The sequence below is a fragment of the Lagopus leucura genome, unplaced genomic scaffold (assembly GCF_019238085.1).
Source record: "Lagopus leucura isolate 7727_CA_CO unplaced genomic scaffold, USGS_WTPT01 Super-Scaffold_100009, whole genome shotgun sequence".
Taxonomy (NCBI): Eukaryota; Metazoa; Chordata; class Aves; order Galliformes; family Phasianidae; genus Lagopus; species Lagopus leucura.
The window spans coordinates 27,281,290-27,302,845 of NW_024962266.1; the positions used below are offsets into that span (position 1 = coordinate 27,281,290).

The 21,556-nt window shown below is 44.4% G+C and overlaps 1 protein-coding gene across 3 annotated transcripts in view; it reads left to right on the forward strand.

The window, feature by feature from the left end:
• ROR1 (receptor tyrosine kinase like orphan receptor 1) overlaps nucleotides 1–11,827 on the forward strand; it is a 148,318-nt gene extending 136,491 nt beyond the window's left edge. For all 3 annotated transcript variants that reach the window (XM_042873084.1, XM_042873083.1, XM_042873085.1), the window contains 5 exons: nucleotides 854–981; nucleotides 1,632–1,949; nucleotides 2,782–3,027; nucleotides 5,357–5,568; nucleotides 8,876–11,827. In XM_042873084.1, the coding sequence (XP_042729018.1) occupies nucleotides 854–981; nucleotides 1,632–1,949; nucleotides 2,782–3,027; nucleotides 5,357–5,568; nucleotides 8,876–10,300 (2,329 nt within the window). In that variant the 3' untranslated portion in view covers nucleotides 10,301–11,827. The remainder of the gene's footprint in view (nucleotides 1–853; nucleotides 982–1,631; nucleotides 1,950–2,781; nucleotides 3,028–5,356; nucleotides 5,569–8,875) is intronic.
• The last annotated feature ends 9,729 nt before the right edge of the window (nucleotides 11,828–21,556 follow it).

Genomic DNA, 21,556 nt, shown 5'->3' on the forward strand with positions numbered 1-21,556 from the left:
GTCTGTTCAGGAGGTGGGTCCCAAATGTCACCAACTGGGTTCTCAAAGTGAGAAAGTGAAAGGGCAGATTCTCACCTGCAAACCCCTCGTGGAAACCGCCATAAAGCTGTGTGCCAGCAGCAGGCTGTGCCTTACCTGCTCAAAGTGAGCGGTGCCTGCTCTGGTCTTCAGAGGCTTAGTCATTTCCTTGCTTTGCTTTGTTTGAAGAATATTGGCAAATAATTTCACATCTGGATTTATGCATTGAATGTCTCCTATAGTGTATAAAACAAAGCACCTAATGAAAGAAATCTGGCTTCTTAACTCCTGGTTTAGCTGCGGTTCTGTTTTAGCAATAATTGTTGCCACACCGGTGGAGGATTGAGGAAACATTTCCTATTTGGGGGCTGGGAGGAGTGTGATTTTCATATACGCTTCTAACTCTGTCTCTGCCAGTGTAACTCTTCCTGCTGTGCTCATCACTGTGAAAAGACAGGTTTGATTCAGCAATACCATTTTTACCACGCAGCTGAACACTCAGGATGTTGCGTGCTCCTCATATTCACTTCAGAATCATTTGTGAGCTCGTGAAAACTACCTGCGGCGCTGCGGGGATGCAAAGCCTGCGCCGTGCCCTCTGCACCACCTAAAGACCATATAATCCCTTATCACAGGCTGTTCATGGAGGCGAGGACGGCGTGCGGGCTCTGTGCTGCACCAGCATCCCCAGAACGAATCGCTGGGCTGCAGGACAAACGCTGCGAGCCCCTCACGTTGGGCGCGGAGAATCCGAGCGCCAGCACCCCGGGGAGACGTTTTGTTGCAGAATCGCGTGTGAAACATTTCACCCCTTTGTGCTTATGCTTGATTTCAGGGATGAGTACGAAGAGGATGGTTTTTGCCAGCCCTACCGGGGGATCGCTTGTGCACGGTTTATTGGAAATCGGACCATTTATATGGAGTCTTTGCATATGCAAGGTGAAATAGAAAATCAGATCACAGGTGGGTAAAAAATGCACTTGTCTGTTTCCCGGGAAACTTCTTCCAAAAAGCTGCTAATGCTTTATAAAGTGCAATGCTTCTTTTTCTGTTAGCTGCTGATCCTCAGTTGCTGTGAGCTCCTCAGCACGGATACTGGTTTTCATGGAATCATAGAATGGTTTGGGTTGAAAGGGGCCTTTAAGATCATCTAATTCCAACCCCCTGCTGTAGGCAGGGGCACCTCCTTGTAGGCCAGGTTGCTCACAGCCCCATCCAGCCTGGCCTTGAATGCCTCTGGGGAGTTTTGTCATTGTGCAGCCTGCAAGGGCTTTGATTTTCACTTGCTGGGCCAAAGATATCCAAATATCCAGTGACTTTGCAAGCCATTATAAATTACTTGGGGAAATAATGTATAATTAGATTTTGGGTTTTGGTAACGTGCTTAACATTAGGCCAGTGTTGAAAACCAGATGTGTTTTCTCCGTCAGCGAAATCAGCATCGTTAATAACTTTTAATGCAATTAGTGCTCTGTATTTCTGGAAGGTCTGTTCGTCACCTGGATCTCTGAAAGTAATAGCCACAGTGGGAAGGGAGGGCTGAGCTGGGAAGGCGAAAGCACGGGAGTGAAATTCCCACCAGGTTAGGTAAAATCCCCTTGTATATTTTGCAGCTGCCTTCACCATGATTGGCACTTCCAGCCATTTGTCGGATAAATGCTCCCAGTTTGCTATTCCTTCACTCTGCCACTACGCCTTCCCCTACTGCGATGAGACTTCCCCAGCTCCCAAACCACGGGACCTGTGCCGCGACGAGTGTGAAATTCTGGAAAACGTCCTGTGTCAGACAGAGTATATCTTTGCAAGATCCAACCCCATGATTCTGATGAGATTAAAGCTGCCCAACTGTGAAGATCTTCCCCAGCCAGACAGCCCGGAAGCCGTCAATTGTATTCGGATTGGGATTCCCATGGCAGACCCCATAAATAAAAGTAAGTGAAAAGCGGTTGTATGTCCATGCAGAAAATGTAATGGTGAGGGGGGCGAAGCTGCTTGTGCCTCAGCGCTGGCGCTAGTGCTGAGCTGTGAAAGTGCAAAGGCACTGTGCTTTACCACTTAGGGCAATTCTGCCCACACCAGTCTGGCGTGGGCTAAATGCAGAAATATTTTTTCAGTGATTTCTTTAGCTGCCTTAGTGCTTACATCAAAATCCATTAGTTTGGTTCTTACCTTTTGTAATTAATAAGTAGAGGGAAACAGTGGCAGCATAAGCATTTGAATACTGGGGAATTAGAGAATTAGAGAAGTGTTTGAGTTGGAAGGGACTCGTAAAGGTCATCAAGTCCAACTCCCCTGCCATGGACAGGATGTTCAATGTTGGCAGCTTCAGTCTCCCTGTGCAGCTCCAGGGTGCTTACCTGCAGCTCCAGGGTCCAGTCCAGGGCTGTCCCTACCTACTTTAGCCACTGAACTCAGCCTTCAGTCAGGCAGGTCTGCAGCCTGCTCCCAACCTTTATACATCTGAATAACCAAGTATAACACATGGCTTCCACAAACTCTCCACCTTCATACGAAAATAATGGCTGCAATTCAGGTTCCTACTGTAGTTTTTACTTCTTTTGTGTATCTTATATTAAAAACGCTTGGCATAAGCTGTTTTCATTACAGAAGCATAAGCTTCAAATCCGCCCAGGAATGTGAATGCAAAGCAGGCCCCGCATTGCGGCCGCAGCAAATTGGAAGCCCGTGCTTCTGAGCTGGCTTCACCGGCCTTGGGCCAGAAGAGGCGTGCAAATCCTTGCCTTCTGTTATCTTCTCTTTCAGATCACAAATGCTACAACAGCACAGGGGTGGACTACCGGGGCACGGTGAGTGTGACCAGGTCGGGGCGGCAGTGCCAGCCGTGGAACTCGCAGTACCCGCACACGCACACCTTCACTGCCATCAGGTACCCGGAGCTCAACGGGGGGCACTCCTACTGCCGCAACCCCGGCAACCAGAAGGACGCCCCGTGGTGCTTCACCTTGGATGAGAATTTCAAGTCCGAGATCTGCGACGTCCCGGCATGTGGTAATTGCTTTTTTACCATAGGCACTTCCTATATATTATCACGGAATATCTGCGGTTGGAGGGGACCCACAAGGAGCACTGAGCCCAAGCCCTGCACAGCAGCACCAAGCCCAGCTCTGTGCAGAGCGGTGTCCCAGTGCTCCCTGAGCTCTGGCAGCTTGGGCCGACCCACTGCCCTGGGGTGGTGCTGTGCCCACCGCCCTCTGGGGTTCAGCCTTTCCCTCACCCCCACCTGACCCTGCCAAGTAGTGGCATGAACATATTTTAGTAAGGAATATCTCCCCTGGAGTTGGTAGCTCAGCCCGAGCATCCCGGGATTCCCAGGTTGCCATTGGACTCTTCAGTCCAAACAAAATGGCTTCTTGGTTTGTGTTTACCAAACTGCCCTGGCTGCGTTTTGGACTTGCAAAAGGAATAAAAAACTTAGATTCAGATCACATTTTATTCTCCTTTTCCAAGACTTCTAAAAGGAAGTGGATTGCAGACCTAATCAAATGGTTCCTGATGGTTTAACCTGCATTAAAAAATAACAGTACCTATAGCATGCCAAGAAAAATAACAGCTATTTGCATGGTCATGCCAGAAATGCTCTGGAAATTCACAGTAGAAAGTTTCACACACGAGTTTATGTTGCTTCCAAGTTGTGACAGTGACATTACCTTTTCCCTTGGAAAGGAGATACCTTTTAATGTTACTGTTCAATAGCCAGAACCAAATGAAATTATTTCTGGTTATGGTTGTGAACATTCCTGCAGTGAGACATGTGCCAGAGTCTTTTTCAATTAATGGAAAGATGGGGATCGTTGCCAGAATGGGATCTAAATTATGTCTTTAGTGAAAGAATAGACTGGGGACAGGCAGACAGTTGGGATCATCATGTGCATCACAAACCCTCTCTAAAATTCATATGCACTTTTCAGTCCTTTATCTCTTTTCATGCTGTTTCAGTTCTGCTGTTTTTCTTGCTCATTAGGCACAGTGATGGACTGCACAAGAGTAGTTCAAGTTAGATAACCTGGACCCAGGCAGCAGTCAGGATGCTCCACAGGCCTGGTCAGCCCTGGGCTGTCTGCTCCAAGAGCTGCAGGTGCCTGGGTTGGTCCAGCTGGGGCAACCTGGCACAGCCCTGTGCCTTCCATTGCACATCTGGATAATTGGGTAATTAGGAGTTGCTGGAGGGGAGCTGCTTGCAAGGCCCCCTCTAGATGGGCTTTGAGATCCCAGGACTTTTTTTGGTCTTTTGATGTGTACTAGCTGAAAGCAGAACGCTTTTGGCTGTCTTGCAGGAGTCTCTGGTTTGAACATTTTACTAGATAATAAGTGAGATAGGAATTCTTTGAGCCAGCCAGCCTAACAAGGGTTTTAATTACCTCTCACCATTGCCTTAAATGGTACTTGCTGTACAGCTGGGTTGTATGGCATTATTATTTTGAGTACAGACAAATAGAGCTATATCAGGTGAGTAGTAATTTAATTGTTCAATGCTAATCAGCATATTAAAACCCAAATACCGAGTGGGACTTGCATTCTGATGTTTTTGCACGAGCTGAAAGAGCCATTTCAGGCGAATTTTAATAAGTATTGTGCATTCTGTCTCACCAGGACATGCCTAAATGGGAAATGAATTTAATTGGGGTGGCTCTCAAGAAACCTATTAACCTAATGAGGCTTCGTGGCAGGGGCTGCTACTTAATAAGAATAATAATCTCCTTTGACTGAAGTAGCTCAGGTGATGAACTAGTGCCCAGGTCTCCATCTGCTTCATGCTGCTGCTTTCTTCTCCTTTCTTCAACTGTATCTTTCAGTTGTCTCACAAGCTGCAATAGATACGTTTCATAAAAGTTTGTCAACTTGGATATGGGAAACATGGAGCAATTCAAGCATGAGGCTTAGCAGACAGATGTAGTGAAACGCTGAGAACGGGAGGCTGGAAATAGATGAGAGATGAAACTGCCCTTTTTAACAGCTGCCCACAAACCTGCTGAAGTCTTTCTTCCGTTTGCTGTTTTAGAAATAAACTTTTCTGTAGGGCTGTACTGAGCCATTGCTTCATTTCACCCCGAGCAGGAGCCACGTGACAGCAGTGATGTGAGGAGGTTTGAACCAACATGCTGCAGTGAAATGGTTCCTAGCTTGTTGGTGTCCCTGCTGCTCTGTACTTCTGGGGAATTGTTACTCAACAAAACGAATTGCTCTGTTACTATTAAAGAAGGTGGATTGCAATAGTTTATTCTTCTGAGCACTCCTAATTGACCGAGAGACATGTTCAGCTGCGTGGAGACTTCATTCATGGCTTGTTTGTTTGTTTGTTTGTGTTTCCCCAAACTAGATTATAAGGATGCCAAAGAAAAGAATAAAATGGAAATCTTGTATATCCTGGTGCCAAGTGTTACTATTCCCCTGGCCATAGCATTGCTCTTCTTCTTCATCTGCATCTGTCGCAACAACCAGAAGTCGTCCTCCCCTCCAGTTCAGAGACAGCCAAAGCACGTCAGAGGGCAGAATGTGGAGATGTCGATGCTCAACGCCTATAAACCAAAGGTGAGCCCGCAGCTCGTTCCTGCTTTGACTTTTTGCTGCCTGTAAGGGCAGGGAGTGCAGTGCTTTGATCAATTCAGCGCTGAAAAGTTAAACTGATTTCCAACTTGTGGTTTCTGCTGGTGCCTTTACTTCGGGTGAGCACTTTTCTTGTCAGCAGCAGCATAGCGAGTGCGGACCTGTGGCGGTAATTCCTGTATGTCTGTATGCAGAAATAGAAGCTGGAGCTTTTTGAAGCAGCCCATTCCTGAAGTACGTCTCGATTACTTCTTTGGAGGCCTTTCTGAAGTCAGTGCAGATAAATATATGATTCAGCATTTTCTCAAGAGAGTTTTTTTCCCGGGTCTGCTGTAGACACATGTCACCTTCAGTCAGCTGAAATCACTTTGCAAAGATTTGCTCCTTGTTTTTTCAGGCTTACCCATTCTCTCAGTTAAAAGAGAAATTACTGAAACGGAGCCCAAGGATCTGACTCCAGCTCTGGCCAGCACAGCTGGTGTGGAGCTGCTCTTGTTACCAGAGTTGTTTTGCTTCACTGTAGTCTCAGGTTCATGAAGCGCTTGCTTTTAAAATCATTTAAGATTTAAGCACGATTAACCTTGAGCTCCTTGTTTATCAGCAGGGGCAGCCAGTGTGCAAACCTGCTTGGGTCACCCAGTCGGGGCTGTAAATGCCTTCTGCCACCTACAGGCAGAACAGCGCCCTGGAAGGATTATGTGATTGTCTTCTGTTTTATCACCGTGCCAGTTCTCTTCAACAACAGCTTAAGGGAGGTGAAGCATTTCACGGGGAAGACCAACATCTACCAGTAATTAGAAACTGTAGAATGTGATGTGTGAACCCCTCAGACGTGCCTTCGCACAAGCTGTTATTTTTGCAGAAAGATGACATAGTGAAATTAACCCAAATTCTGACTTTTACTGAAACGTTAGCAGTGTGAACACCAAGTGTTGCTTCTTCAGATTTTGCTGCCTTTGTTCAAACATTGCTGTTGCAAGTATTCTTTCCACACTGCAGAGATCACTGCAAGGTCTCTGTATAAGTTCATGGTGTTGCACAGCATAGTGCTCACATGAGGCTCCTTGTTTTAAATAGTTACAGATACTGGGACTGCAGGGGTGGACAGGCAGAGTTTGGTCTGCACAGCAAATTTGTCTTTCTTTTTCCTTTTCAGTTCTTAATTTCAACTTCCACGTACAGCTTAGAGCAGCTGAAAATGCTTAATACTTGCTTAATAACAAAACACCTGCTTAAAAACCAAGTGTGGGTAATAGTAGAGAAACATTTTACTTGGTAGGTGTCACAACTACACCTTGCATCCAATCTCTGTGGATTATTTTGATAAATTTGGATTTGCTTCTTGGTCCCACTCAAAGATATTTTGCTAAAATCCTCACCAAACTGGAAATGATGGGAACATCAGCTTCATTTGAACAAGGCCCCATTTTCCTCCCGGGCTGCCGACACACCGATGCCTCGTGCCTGCTGCATAGGAAAGCGACTTACCCAAAAGTATTTTGCAAATGTAGAGCACACTGTCTTCTTGTTCCGTTTCAAGTCATATGGTGCAAAAAGCTCATTCCATGTTTTCCTACTAGGAAACTGAGCTCTGCCTGTTTCAGATGTTTTGATTGCCTTTCAAACGAAATTTTAAAAGAAAGGAAGTGGAATCCTATTTTTAAATACCGTATCCAGCATTAATGTCAGCTTGGGGGTAAAACCACTCCTAGGCTTGAAGCTCCAGGCGAGGTGGATGCGTGTTTGCTCGGACAAATAAAAATGTTAGCATTTCAGCCCGCTTCAGTTTTAAAGGATTTTAATTGCCTTCCAAAAATACAATAAACGGAGCTCATCCTGTCATTCACCTAATGGAAGGGGCCGATGCAGAGATAGGGGCGGGGGGCTTCGCTCCCACTGCTCTGCCTTTGTACTCAGTTTACTTTGGCGTGCTGCCTCATATGTATTTTACACTTCTTTACATTTTGTACACCGCTGTATGACAAATACTTGTCAAACAAAAACTAAGCAGATTTATAACCGCTTAACTTGAAATGAGCCCTTCCTGCCAAAACTTTATGACTTCATTTTCTTTCATAGTTTTCCACTATGTTGGTTCAAACAGACAAACCCTGCCCGAGGTCAGACAGAGGTCATTTCACTTTCATTACTAAAATATAATTTACAATATGCCAGACCTAAACAAGTTTTAGCCTAAAGGATTTGTATAATATAAACCATCTGTTCCTCAACAATATAGCTAATTTCCTGCCATCACCGTACAGTCTACTGGCTGCCCGCTTAAATGGCTCGATGATGATGATGGTGATGATTATTTATGCAGTATTTGTCTAAAAACTGAAAGTGGTCAGTGCAATTAGAATTCCTTTCTTCTGAGGTGCCACGTCTAAATGATTTTTTTAAACGTGAGTTATTTTGCTCTGTTGCTACTGTAAAGCTGCAGCGATAATGTTTCAGGAATGCAACGCTCACATTTACGCTCTTCTGCAAAAAGTAGATCCCAAACTCATTAGCCTTAAATTACTACCTGTAGCGATACAGAGGGCCGAAAATGGCTGTGTTTGCATGTAGGTTAACAGCACGTGTGGAAGTTGATACTTGAATATCATGCAACTTCCTTATGGCCTAAGAGCAAACAACAAGAGTTTCAAAGAGTTTCCCTTTCTCCTTTTACCAATATCTCCTTTTTCCAGCTGACTGTCCCACACGCTTTAGGATTGATCACTCAATCAAGGGTGAACAGAAATATTCTCTCCTGTACGTGGAAGGGTTAATAGCAGAGTCAAGGAAGAATTGGCTACAAGAACAGAACTTTTAAAAAAAAAAAGGTTTCTGCTAAAACCGTAGGCGCTGGCCCAGAAAGCACTTCAGCGTGCACTTAGCTTGAAGTATGTGAATTGCCTCAATTCCTCAGATCAGTCAGATTCAATTGGAAGTATATAAATGCCCAAACCCAAGTATATAAATGCCTCTGCTGAAATGCTGATGGTTCCTGCACATATTTGTATTTCATACTTACTACTTTTATCTGATCTTGTGCAGAGGGTAAAAAGTAATAGGAAATTTAGGTTTGGAGCAGGGTCCAGAGTAAGATAAAGCAGCTTCCAGCTCTGAGCTGTGCTGATGCTGGGATGCTGGCATCCCTCAGGATGGATCTGGGCCGGGGCCGCTGCTGTGCTTTCGTTTGCATCTTGCAGGGCTGTGCAGCCCCAGGAAGGAGCTCTAGTGTTGGTTTGCATGGTTTTCAGAGTTCCTGTGTGAAAAGACCTTCTTGCTGTCATTTCTTTCCCAGAGCAAGGCTAAGGAGTTGCCTCTCTCTGCTGTTCGTTTCATGGAAGAACTCGGTGAATGTGCTTTCGGCAAAATCTACAAGGGACACCTCTACCTTCCAGGCATGGACCACGCTCAGCTCATTGCAATCAAGACACTGAAAGACTTTAACAACCCCCAGCAGTGGGCAGAGTTCCAGCAAGAAGCATCTCTTATGGCCGAGCTCCACCACCCTAACATCGTTTGCCTCTTAGGTGTGGTGACCCAGGAGCAGCCTGTCTGCATGCTCTTCGAGTACATGAACCAAGGAGACCTGCACGAGTTCCTCATCATGAGATCACCACACTCAGATGTTGGGTGTAGCAGCGATGAGGATGGAACTGTAAAATCCAGCCTGGACCACGGGGATTTCCTGCATATTGCAGTCCAGATTGCAGCAGGGATGGAATACTTATCAAGCCATTTCTTTGTCCATAAAGATCTTGCGACTCGTAACATTTTAATTGGAGAACAGCTTCACGTGAAAATATCAGACCTTGGACTCTCGAGAGAAATCTACTCAGCAGATTATTACAGAGTTCAAAACAAATCTCTTTTGCCGATTCGCTGGATGCCACCGGAGGCGATAATGTACGGCAAGTTCTCTTCTGATTCAGATATTTGGTCATTCGGAGTTGTTTTATGGGAGATATTCAGCTTTGGACTTCAACCGTATTACGGATTTAGCAATCAAGAAGTCATAGAGATGATCAGGAAACGACAGCTGCTGCCGTGCTCTGAAGACTGCCCTCCTCGAATGTACAGCCTGATGACGGAGTGCTGGCACGACCTGCCCTCTCGGAGGCCGCGATTCAAAGAAATCCACGCCAGGCTGCGTTCCTGGGAGGGCCTGTCAAGCCACACTAGTTCTACCACCCCCTCAGGTGGGAACGCCACCACTCAGACAACTTCCCTCAGCGCAAGCCCCGTCAGTAACCTGAGCAATCCCAGGTACCCTAACTACATGTTTCCAGCACAAGGCATAGCGCAAGGCCAAATCGCCGGGTTCATAGGGCCGCCCTTACCTCAAAACCAGCGATACATCCCGATCAACGGGTACCCGATTCCTGCAGGCTATGCCGCTTTCCCAGCCGCCCACTACCAGCCGCAGGGCCCGCCCAGGGTCATCCAGCACTGTCCTCCTCCAAAGAGCCGATCTCCCAGCAGTGCCAGCGGATCCACGAGCACGGGTCACGTCACAAGTTTGCCATCGTCAGGATCCAACCAGGAGGCAAACATCCCTTTGCTGTCCCATATGTCGATCCCCAGTCACCCGGGCGGAATCGGTATAACCGTTTTTGGAAACAAAACTCAAAAACCGTACAAAATTGACTCGAAGCAGTCTTCCCTACTAGGAGACTCGAGCATCCACGGACCTAATGAATCTATGATTTCAGCTGAATTGTAAATAAGTGAGGCCTTTGTAAATATAACTATTTACGATACAAACTAGAAAGTAGTAGAAAAGATTTATATTCAAATATTTTATTAAAGATTCTTCTGGTTGTTTAACAGACATCGCAGCAAGTATCTTCTGTGAAGTTTAACTGCTTAACAGGATGGGCAGAGCAACCAGACAAAGATCCTTGTGGTATGAATACTCAGCTTTGTGAATGGACGCATTGTTTCTCCAAGTGCCACCGACAGCTCCAAGAGGGGAAGGGGGAATTTTTTTGAAGCAAGAACATTTTATCATACGCTTTTTCACAGCTTGTTAAGCCTCTGATGTGGTTTAAATCACAGGAATTTTTTAATGCTGAAAACGTATTTTAATATTTGTCTCTTTTTTTAGGAGATGCAAATATCCGGCGATCTACTGGGTGTGCAATTTCAGTTCCAATAGCTAGTTAAAATATTTGCAGTCGAGGATTATGTTTCAAGTATGCGAACTGAGAGCTGGATAAATTCCTTCAGGTAGGATTTTGGTCTTGCGTTGCGTTGGGAGTCTGAGTCCAGATTCAGGCCAAAAAGGGCGTTTTACACGCCACAATAGCTTGAGTTATCAGCTTGAGAAAACCATCTGCTATTGGCTGCTGAAGATGGCTGGAGTTGTAAGAAATTGCCTTAAAGGAAATGAAATTAAAGTGCTTTAATTTCAGAACCTGAATCAACTTCTTGAAAGACAACATTTCATAATTTTTATAGGTAGATAAAGTGGAAATTGTGTATCCTTTTGTTGCTATGCAACTGTTTAATGGAAAGGCTCCAAACCACAGTTTTATATATGACAGTTTTTCCCAGTAATATTTATTGTTTCAGATCAATACGTAATTTCAGTGACTATGACTCCAGTAACCCTGACAGAAGGGAAACTCGCATTCCATCAGGCAGCAGATCCGTTGATAGCAATTTACGGTCAATTCTAATAATGTGAATTCATTTTCATCCTAGAAACATGACATGCATTAATTACTAAAATGTATTCAGGTATGAGCAATCTACAATATTCATTTGAAACCACTTTAATGAGTTACAGAAGTGCTGTGTACCTTAACGACTTTTCGCAGTCTCTCTTTTGTACTGAATCGTATTTTTTATTGTACACAATGGAAACAATCTTTGCTCAGTTGACAATGTTGTATAATATGACTTTATTTTTATCTTTTTGCACAAAAGTGTGATGATGTTTTGTACAGCAGAAGTGAAAATACATCTCTGCATTTTATATCTTGGTCTGTTTCTTTTTATTTTTACCCTGATGTAGATGTTCTTGAAATATATTATGGTGATATTCAGCCACTACCTTATACAAATATTTTTCTTTGTTTTCACTGCATGCGTTTAATCACTGTATTACTTGACGATTGATTTATTAATTACGGGCATTTCAATTAGGCAAGCATGAAAATGTAATAACAAAGGCTATTTTATAACGAAGATATGTGCATTTTTGTATTTCACATGCCAGAGATGATATTAAACACTGATTATTTTATGCTGCTGTTTATTAAAACGTTGTATTAACATAATCATATCAGTATATCCTCAATTTTGGTAAAAGATGTATGAGAAGTTTTGTATTTACAGCAAGATCAAATGTGCTTGGGTGGGAGGCTGCCCAAAGGCTCACTCGAGCCAGCCACGGAGTTCTGCCAATAATATCTGCAGTCTTAAGCTAAGATGAATGCTTGACCATGCAGAGCTGACAGAAGAAGAGGGACAGCATGGATGCACTGTGAGAAGGATGCTGCCAATGCTGTGATCTTGTAGGTGCAGTGTAGCCCGTTACCAGGCACCCGTACCTAAGCTGTATGTCCTGCTGCGTGGTGTGAGCTTGCCTGGTGCACTGCATTGCAGCTGGATCCGGAGCTGCCAGGCTGCCTCTGTTGCACAGGCACAAAGCTGTACTTGCAGGTTAAGATCAGTAATTATACAGCAAGGACTTTTTCTGACTTCTGAATACTTCATGAATCTGAGATGTCAGCTTCCATGTGGTTCAAATTTAGATCTGTATCAGTAATGAAAACATGTTACGTGTTAGGTAAAATTTAATTTTGACTGAAGATTCAGACAATAATTACATCTTATTAACTTCTGTGTCTGTGTCAGGTTACCAGACTCCCATATGCTAAAAACTTACTTTTGAACAGAAGTGTTTTACAGGAACTGATGAGGTGTTTTTTTCTCGAACCCATTAGCTCTTAAGTGAGCGGTGGCTGGAGAATTGCTCCTTCTCACTCATATCCACAGCTCTGTGGCACTCACTCGTGTCTTGTTCAGTGAACAGTACTGTATTGTCACTCTTGAAGCATTTTTTCTGTGTTCCTGCTGCGTACTCTTTCAAGTGGATGTACAATTATTTTGCATCCTAAGCATGAAGTACACTGGGAAAGAAAAATGATTTCTTTCGCCTGTGTTTTATGATGAGCTTTCTTAGCCTATCCCTATAAGGACTGAAGTTTCCAACTCGAAAGTTAGCCTGCCACTTTGTATGTATCATGCTTGAGAAAAAGAAGAAACTCTGTGCAGCCAGACAGGTTTGTGGTCCTCAGGTTATGTGGTTATGCAAAAGTTTCAGTAAAGTACATGCTGAAAATGAAGTCAGTGGAGAAGAAAGAATCTTTGCATCATGGATGACATGATGTATGTGGGAAAACACTGCTGAAAAGGACCTTGATAGATCACAGTCAGTGATACCAAGGTATTTGCTGTCAATAAATGTATGAAGAAAATGAAAGTATCTCCAGGAGGCCCTCTTTGAACCTTCGCAGGCTGGAGGAGGCAGCAGCAGAACCAGCTCATAGGCACCTGAGCAGCTGGCCTCTGCTGGATGGAACAGCAAGCCTTATCTGACCCACTGGGACAAATTTGAACATGCTGGACGTGATGCCAAAGACAAGAATGAGGCACGCTGGAGCCAAACCACGCTTACATCAGCGCTGTGCATGCTCAGCTCCCACAGGACTGCGTCTTATCTATGTGGGCACAGCTGTGAATTTGCATACTTAACTTTAATCACCTGAGTAGGAAAGCAGTAACCTAATGCTTAGTGGAGCAGCAGTGGGAATAGTCCCTGACACACCTTGTGGTTTTATGTTCAAACACAAAAGCTCACTCACAGTTCAGTTCAGCTTTGTTCCCCTTTGTTTCAAAGCAAGCTGTATCCTTAAGGTTAAAATATTTTTAGACTCACAGTTAGGAGCTGGAAGCCAGCACTGCACAATGCACCTGAAACCTCTTATGAAGACCTCTTCCTGCCCTCCTCTCTCTCTCAGTGGTTGAAGTTTGTTGACTGAGGCTGAAATCACGGTCTTGGCTTACAAATGCTGCTAAGGGAACAAATGCTAGAGCAGAGAGGCAGGAATTCATCACAGAGAGAGGGAGAAAAAAAAAAACATCTTCTAGAAACCGATTAGATAATGTAAAGAAGAGATCCTGCCAGAAATTAAGAAATTGCTCCTCAGGTGGGAATGCAGACCTACAGATGAAAGCTATTTTAATGGCAAAAGAAGGAAGAGGAAATTTTCCAGATTGCTGTTGCTAAATGCTAGAATCATCTTACCTTCTTCCTTCAAAGCGATAGGACAGCCAAGACTTGGAAATGTAATAATGGATTGAGAGCTCTAGAGGTTTGGAAGTAAAACTCTGAATAAACACTGATCAGTAAGCCTTCAATCTGGAGAATCTCATCCTCTCCGGGTTAGCTTATATTTCATTAAAAGAGAATAAATATTTTCTGATTTAAAGACCAAAATGTGGAGGCTGAAATGAAGATTTGTATCCTTTGTTCCCACAAAGGAGCTATTATAGAGGGTTTCTGCATCATCTGGATTGAAAGCAGAAGGTAAGGCAGAGAAGTACTTGTGTGGAAATTTGAGCTGGGAAACTCAGAAATACCAGTACATGTTTATCCAGAGCATGAGAAATTGTCAAAAAGGAATCTATTATTTGCTTTGCATGAATAAGGATATCCAAGAAAGTTTCAGGCTTGGAAATACTCTATTACATTTGCTTATTGTTCCAATATTGTTCTGTAACCTACGTTCACCAGAAGAACTTTAAAATGTCCACCTAACTCAAAACACTCCTGACAGTAGGGCAGGCAATACGAAAACTATCTGAAGTACAAACACATGCTGCTCCCTATGGACCATTTCTATGAAACGAGTGCCTTCCATATCTATTGGCTCCAGTTAGTGTATTTATCAGAAGGGATTTGGCTCGTTGGCAGGATCTCTTTTCAGTATGCCCTTACACTTGGTGCATAGCACTAAGGTAGCTGGGACCTTATGACCCGCATGCAAGAAGAGAGTACAACAACTGCTTGCAAATTATATGTATTAATTAGAAATTAATGAACGTTGCAGAGCTGCAGGTGGTGAGCAAGAGCCACTTACACGTGGTGGTGATATCACTTGCAGAAAACAAGCTTCTCAATGCTCCTTGTGGAAGCATCCATAGGAGTCTTTGCACTGATTTTAGCGGTGTCTGAATCAGTGTTTTTAGCTTCTGGAGTCTTTAGGGATTTTAATGAACTCGATAAAAGCCTGAAGCTTCAAGCTGTACATTTGGGAAAGTTCATAAACAGTTTTGATGCATATGTAGGGATTGTTATAAAGCAGGTTCCCAAGGCAGCCAAAAGAGACATTCACATATTTATTCAAAAGAGATTAAATTGGCTTTAGTTCCAAGGTGCTAACGATAAACCAAAAAGAGTCTTCTTTTTAGTACACTGTTTATTGCAGTACTGTTATTATTTGCCAGGAAAAAACCCCCACCATCTTCACTGTATGTCACAATATATTTTAACCAGTATTTCTTTAGAATAGGAATTCATCATTCTGTGGTCAGGGAATAGAGTGAGCAGACATGCAGAGCTGCATTTCACCGCCTCTGGTTCCTCTGGAGAACCTCAGTGGAAAATCAGGGAAGCTGGGCTTCTGTCTGCTGGAAGCTCAGCTCATGGAGAACAAAAGCCTTTTGGAGGGAAACTGGCTGTGTTCTGAAGTGACTCCTTGGAGCACCTCCTTTGTGCCCCATCGGATCTGTGTGCTGATACTGGCTTAAATTCGCCCCCCCCTTCTCCCCCCCCCAGACATCACAATGTCTTCGTGGTATGTAAACTCATACCTTTGTCCCAGATATTTCTTTTGCTTGAGACAGAGCCAGCACGTTTATTCCAGTGAAAGGGCAGTAGCCAAATGATTCTCGGCTGTTGCAGTGCTAAATGGAGGAGGTCTGAGGGTGCTGGGACCAATCTTACAGCATGTAGTCACACAAACCACATCCTCAAGTTCCGGGAGAGCATGCTTGCTTTTGGCTGCATCTTCAATGGCTCTATGTTGGTTTTTTTTTCTGTCGCCCCAAGTCTGCTCTCTCTGTGGGCCTGAAATTTTCTCTTAAAGATGTGACGTTTGTGGAATCCGAGAAGCAATTTTTATCTAGCTGTGGGCTTTCTTTTATAGGGGGAGAGAATATTGCCCCCAACTCAGTCACTCTCTATCCCGTCGTATTTCTTCCTGTTTGATCTCTCAGAGATTAAAGTTCAGTATATTTCAGGACAGTTATATTGCTGAGGTAATATAAAATTATTAAAAACAGAGAGAGAGACAATATTGTGACTACACATCAAAAGCTTTTTAAGACAAAGGAGGGAAAACTGACTTGAAACTGGAATTATTAGAAGCATCTGTGGTGTCCCTTATTTCCCATTTAACAGTGCAACACATTTTGGAATGTCATAACTATTCAAACTGGCAACCTGGTACTGCCCTCATTTTCTGATTTGTACCCTAACACTTGCGGTTTATCTGCTCCTGCAGAGGGAAATAACAGCAGTTGATTAATGAGCTTTGACCTCTGGGTATAAAGGAATGTTCTCCCATGCTGCAGTCTGTATGAAATCGGGTTATTTTTTTCCGTCTTCGGAGGAATTTAAAACAGAACAGAAGTATCTATTAGATTCATAAGAAGCACGTTATTTTTTGGTATATTTTGCAGCACGCAGCTGGTGCTTGGAGTACAGTGCGCATATGCTTGTTTATATGTGTGGGTACATGTATCTATACACACTCAAATATTTGGGGTATTTATTTCCACAGTTTAAAAAATAAAAATCTAGTAACATTTTGAAACAGTAACCAACGGGAACCAGAATAACATTTATTTCCAGTCACCCTCCATGTAAACATAGGCGAGCATATTTGGGCAGATGCAGAGCTCCCAGTGCTGTTGCAGGATGACCCTGCCAAGCAGGGAGCCCAGCTGCACCAGGACAACGAGAACAGCCCGTCCTTGGAGAAAAGAGCCCCTAAGTGAGATCACCTGCTGCCATACGTATGGAGAGCATCCTGTTTTAAGGGCAGAAAGCAAGTGCTCGTTGTTATTTCCTGTTGTTGGCTGCAGCACGGCCTTTCTTGCAGCCAGGCCTGAGCTCTGCACGAGGCAGGGGCTGGATCTCCTGTGGGGCCAGCGCTGCGCCTGTTCTCTGCAGCCCAGGTGGTCTGATGTGCTTAATTTGGCTTAGGAATGAAGATAGCAGTTACCTACTTTCCCTCCTACTGGTAACAGCCTGCTGTGAACGTGAAGAGCCGTAGAAGAGTGTCTCTTTGTGATGGTAATACAGGGTGAGTGTGGAGAAAAGAAGGAGCTGAGGGCTGGGGTGTTGTGAGGGGGCTGCGAGGGCTAAGGGAGAAGTGGGGAGGCAGCCAGGCAGAGAGGCATGTGGAGGAGGTGGGGGGAGATGGCGACGGAGGGGCTGTGGAGGAAGAGATACACCGGTGTGTTGTGTGAGAAGGGTAGGAGATGAGAGTTGGAGTGCTCAAGCAGGCAAGGACGAGAGCGGAGATCTGGAGACAGTGCGTCTGGTCACAGGGAAACAGGCAGCCATGACAGCCCAGTGGCACAACATGGCGCCCAGTTGTTACCTCAGGGCGGGAAGTTGCACCAGGGAGGGCAGTTAGGGCGGTTGCCTCAGGGCAGTGCCCTGAGGAGGTGGCTGCTGTGGAGGTAGCAGTTGATTTGCCCTTTGGTGGTGCCTCAGCCGTCATGTGGGACAATTCCTGTTCTGCCAGGGCTGGGCTCGAGGCTCAGTCAACCCAACAGTGAAGAGCACAGCCTTGTGAGATGGTGTGGAGTGGCAGCTGTGCCCTGCATCCAGCTCTCTGGGTCCCTCCCAAGCTCTCCATGCTGACCTACTGAGAAGATAGGGAATGTATTTCCTAACCGAGGTCCAGGTTTCCCTGCTTTGGTTACATTCACCTTCTCATACCTAGGTTTGCAGCAAACAGAACAAAATCTCAGTCTGTTGAAGTCATGGCTTGTTTTTGTTAGAGACTGCTGCCTTGTTTTCCGTTGCTATCACACAAAATCATTATGCTGAACCTAACGTTGTTTAAACTTCACTGTGCACGACCCCGCTCTGGTAGGCCTTGCTTCTCTCAAATTTCACTGCAAGCTACAGGAAATGTGATAAGAATCTGAGCCGAGTCCGAATCGGAGTTCATTCCCTGGTGCAAAGCCTGCATGGGCTCTGGGCAGCCTCACATCACCCACGTGGCCCTGCAGCCAGGAGCTGAGCTCGGCTCTGGGGTCAGCAAGCAAAATCTATATGCTGTTCTGTTGCTGTTACGCTGAATATCGTGTTTAGTTGTCTCTGAAGTGTTTTTATGCTCCAGTAAACTTAAATGCTTCTGAGGTATGTATATATATCTTAAAGGCAATTTGTGCTTAAAGGCAATGCAGTTGAGATTTACCCTCTTTTAGATGGTCTTGGTGCAGTGTTGCCCAACCTGTAAGCAAAAGCTGCCCAGGAGGGCTAGCAGATGCCCAGGGGGCTGGGGATTCTCTCTGAGAAGATGTCATGTTCCTAAAGGCAGAGTGTTTGCAATATCGCGTGCCATGTTTATTTCTACTTCATCCTTTCATAGAATTTGTATGGAAAAAGATGAGTATGCAGATTTAACAGTGCAATAATATTCAGGTTGACTTGTTAGTGCTGTCTTGAAAAATGTGTGCTAGTGAGATAAGGATGTTCCTAAAGGAGGATGGAACTGAACAATGAGGTTTTCACATGACTTCACACAGTGACGCTGACTTTTGGGAGGCGGGATGAAGAACAGTAAGAACTTCAGTTGGAAGGACAGCTGTAGCTGTGGAAGGTCATATTTTCAGAGATCTGTGCAGAGTTCATTGGTAAGCAAGAGCAGTGTGAGTATTTTTCACTGAGCAGTGAGCATTGTTCTTCCTCTGGGAGGTTACTGCCACCTTCATTGAGTCGGATCATTTTGGTAACTCCTGTTGGGATCTCATGCTGCACAGAGGGCAGCAGACCCCAGTGGGAACAGCACAAGATCTCTGACCAAGGTGCCATACTGTGGGTGGGAGAGGCTCTGTATCTGTAAAACCACCATGGTCCCACCTGCAGAATGCTGTGTATGTCCTTTCTGCTAGCATTTCAGAGGTCCCATCCAGGCAAACTAACACGTGCGTGTTAGGACACAAATAAATGGGTGATCTGGATGCTATCTTATGGTATAGCAGCAAGTGGTGTCAGAAGCAGAATAATTCCAAACTAGGTTTGCAAAACCCCAATATCCTCAGAGAGGCCTGCTTTTTTCCAAAAACAGTTGGCATCAAGTGAATAGGATAAAAAGGTTAAAATTGCTTTTGTACAAGTTAGTTTATGCTAACAAGGCCTCGAATCCAAAGGCAGTTGGCCTTCCTAAGCAGGCACGCCATGAAAATTGCACAAGAAGCCATAAATCTGGCATTTCCTAATTTCTGAGTGCTCAGCGTTGCAATATAAATAATATTCCTTTCAAACATTGCTTTGTAGGCAATTTCTTTGCAATATAATTTATGTATTTATTTTCTTATCTGGTAGTTAGACTCAGTTTTGAAAATACGCAGACCGTTTACAGACCACGATCAAGCCTTAACATTATAGGTCTGTACCATACAAATGCTGCTGCTGCACGTGCTGCAATAGTTGAATGTGCTGTGGATGCTGGATTGTTTTGTGCTGGTGCAAAAGGAAGGGTCTTGCACTGTTTCTCCCTTATTCTACTATTGCAGCAACTGCATGGATACGGGAGCCTGGTGTGCATGCCAGTGCTTTTCGTCTTGCTGCCTGTAAACGTGTGTTTATTCAGCGCAGGCTGCTTTGAGCCTGTTTGTTCAGCTCTTCAAAATAATGCTGCTCAAAGCACCTTGTAGAGAGCAGCAGATGCCTTGCTGGGGGCAGAATTCAATTCCTGGTTCATCCCTGGAGCAATTCAAAATATTTAGGGGGCGGATGGTGTCAACCTAAAAGCTGTTTGCCATGAGGGAAAGGACAGACCCACCCATTTCACTTTTGTTAGCTCCTGCGTGTGTGTCTGACCTGTTGATGAGCCAGTGAGCCAGTTTTGCTCACTAAGCTGGCAGAAAATGGTGTAAACAGGAGGAAAAGTGGATGTGACTGTGTAGGGAGGAAATGTTTTCAGGGCATATGGCCAGATGTGGGCACGTGTTTTCAAATAGGAAAGAGAAGAATGAGGAAGATGAGTATTGGGTCACCTTTACAGCATGTCCATGTTTCTCTTCAAATGAAGAAGCAGGGACAGTTACAGCAGGTAGGACTTGCTGCATACTGCCCTTCATTTTAGCCATCTGAATGTACAGAGCTGAAAAGCAACAGGCTGGTTGGAACCACCGAGCTGTTGTTCTAACCTGGCTAATAAATGTCCAAAAGTCTTGGACAAATACAGACATGTTAACAGTTTTTGCCAAGAGAGATTTTTCTGGATAGAAAAAAAAAAAAAGTACATATTTGGAAAACCATGCAAGTAGACCCCTAGTCAGGAAATGTGCAAATAGGATTTGAGTCATTTAAAAACAGAAGATATACAGGGCAAACAGCATCGATCTCTAGTTCCTTTAGAGCCTGGCAACAAAGCTGGTGTTTCTTGAAGCTGTGCAGCATCTGAAGGTCTCCCCTTTGTGCAGTGGATTGGTATGGTGGGAGGCCATGTATAAATTTCCCCTACAACCCTGAGAAATGGACAGTAAACAGTAGGTAGTATTTTACTTGCAATCCAGGTAAGGAAAAAGCTGGACTTTTCTATGTGTGCTCTGTAAGAAAATGTTAAAATGCTCCCTGCAGTAGCTGTGGATTTTAAAATCACAACATCACAGAATTGTAGGGGTTGGAAGGGACCTCCAGAGATCATCGAGTCCAACCCCCTGCCAAAGCAGGTGGATTCCAGAACTTGGGTAAACGGGATCTGTTGGCCCTTCTTCCTAAACAGAAGTTATTTCTTCTCCCTTCAGCGTTTGCTCAGCAGATTTGGCAGCATCTTGTCTGATTTTCTGTGAAGTAGCCTTCGCTCTTCTTTGTCCTCATTTCCAGCCTCACTGTCTGCCATTGCCTTGGATAATACTGTAGTCTCTTAACTAAGTACGTCCCCCAGGCATACGTGTGATTTTTTCCAGACAACTTCATATTGATTATGAATAAAACAAATGGCAAAGCCATGTGTCATCTGTGTCTGCCTGCTGGGGTTTGTGAAGGAACAGGGGAAATGGAAAGAAGCAAGAAGATGGTGTCTCTGTTTCAAAATAACAAAAGTGAAAGACTAATATGATTGTTCCAGCCACAAAGCAGCCAGTTCAACAAAATAGAGCCATGTAATACTATTCATTAAGTATGAACGTGGGCTTTTGATAGCTCACGCTTTATAGTCATGTGCATGTTCTTGTTTCTGCAGGTGATGCCCATGTTTTCACATTCAGTAACAGAAAATGCAGTGAATGTGGATGCAGTAGTAATGCCAAAACCTGATATATCTCTGTGCAGGCAAAGAGTTTTGCCACGTGACATAAAAAGCCTGCACCCAGGGGGTAGCACTGTCTCTATTTTGTTGTTATTCATAAAGAAGTGTTTCAGAATGATTGAATCTCTCATAAGTTTTAAAATCTAATTTAAAAAAAGAAGTATACTTCAATTGTGATGTAGTTTTAATGAACAAGAACCTGCAAAAAAGCGAGGCAAGATGTGGCCTGAATTGGGGTCTCTGCACTTCACAAGGGACATGGTGGTGAATGAGACCCAGAGAAATTCGTGTGCTCTGGAGAGCACAGCTGAGATGAAGCAGGGAGTTGGGAAGTGCTGACCACTTCTGCGACACACCAGCTGGTTTCTGCACCCTCCAGCCTAAGCACAGTGCAGCCACTCAACAAACAC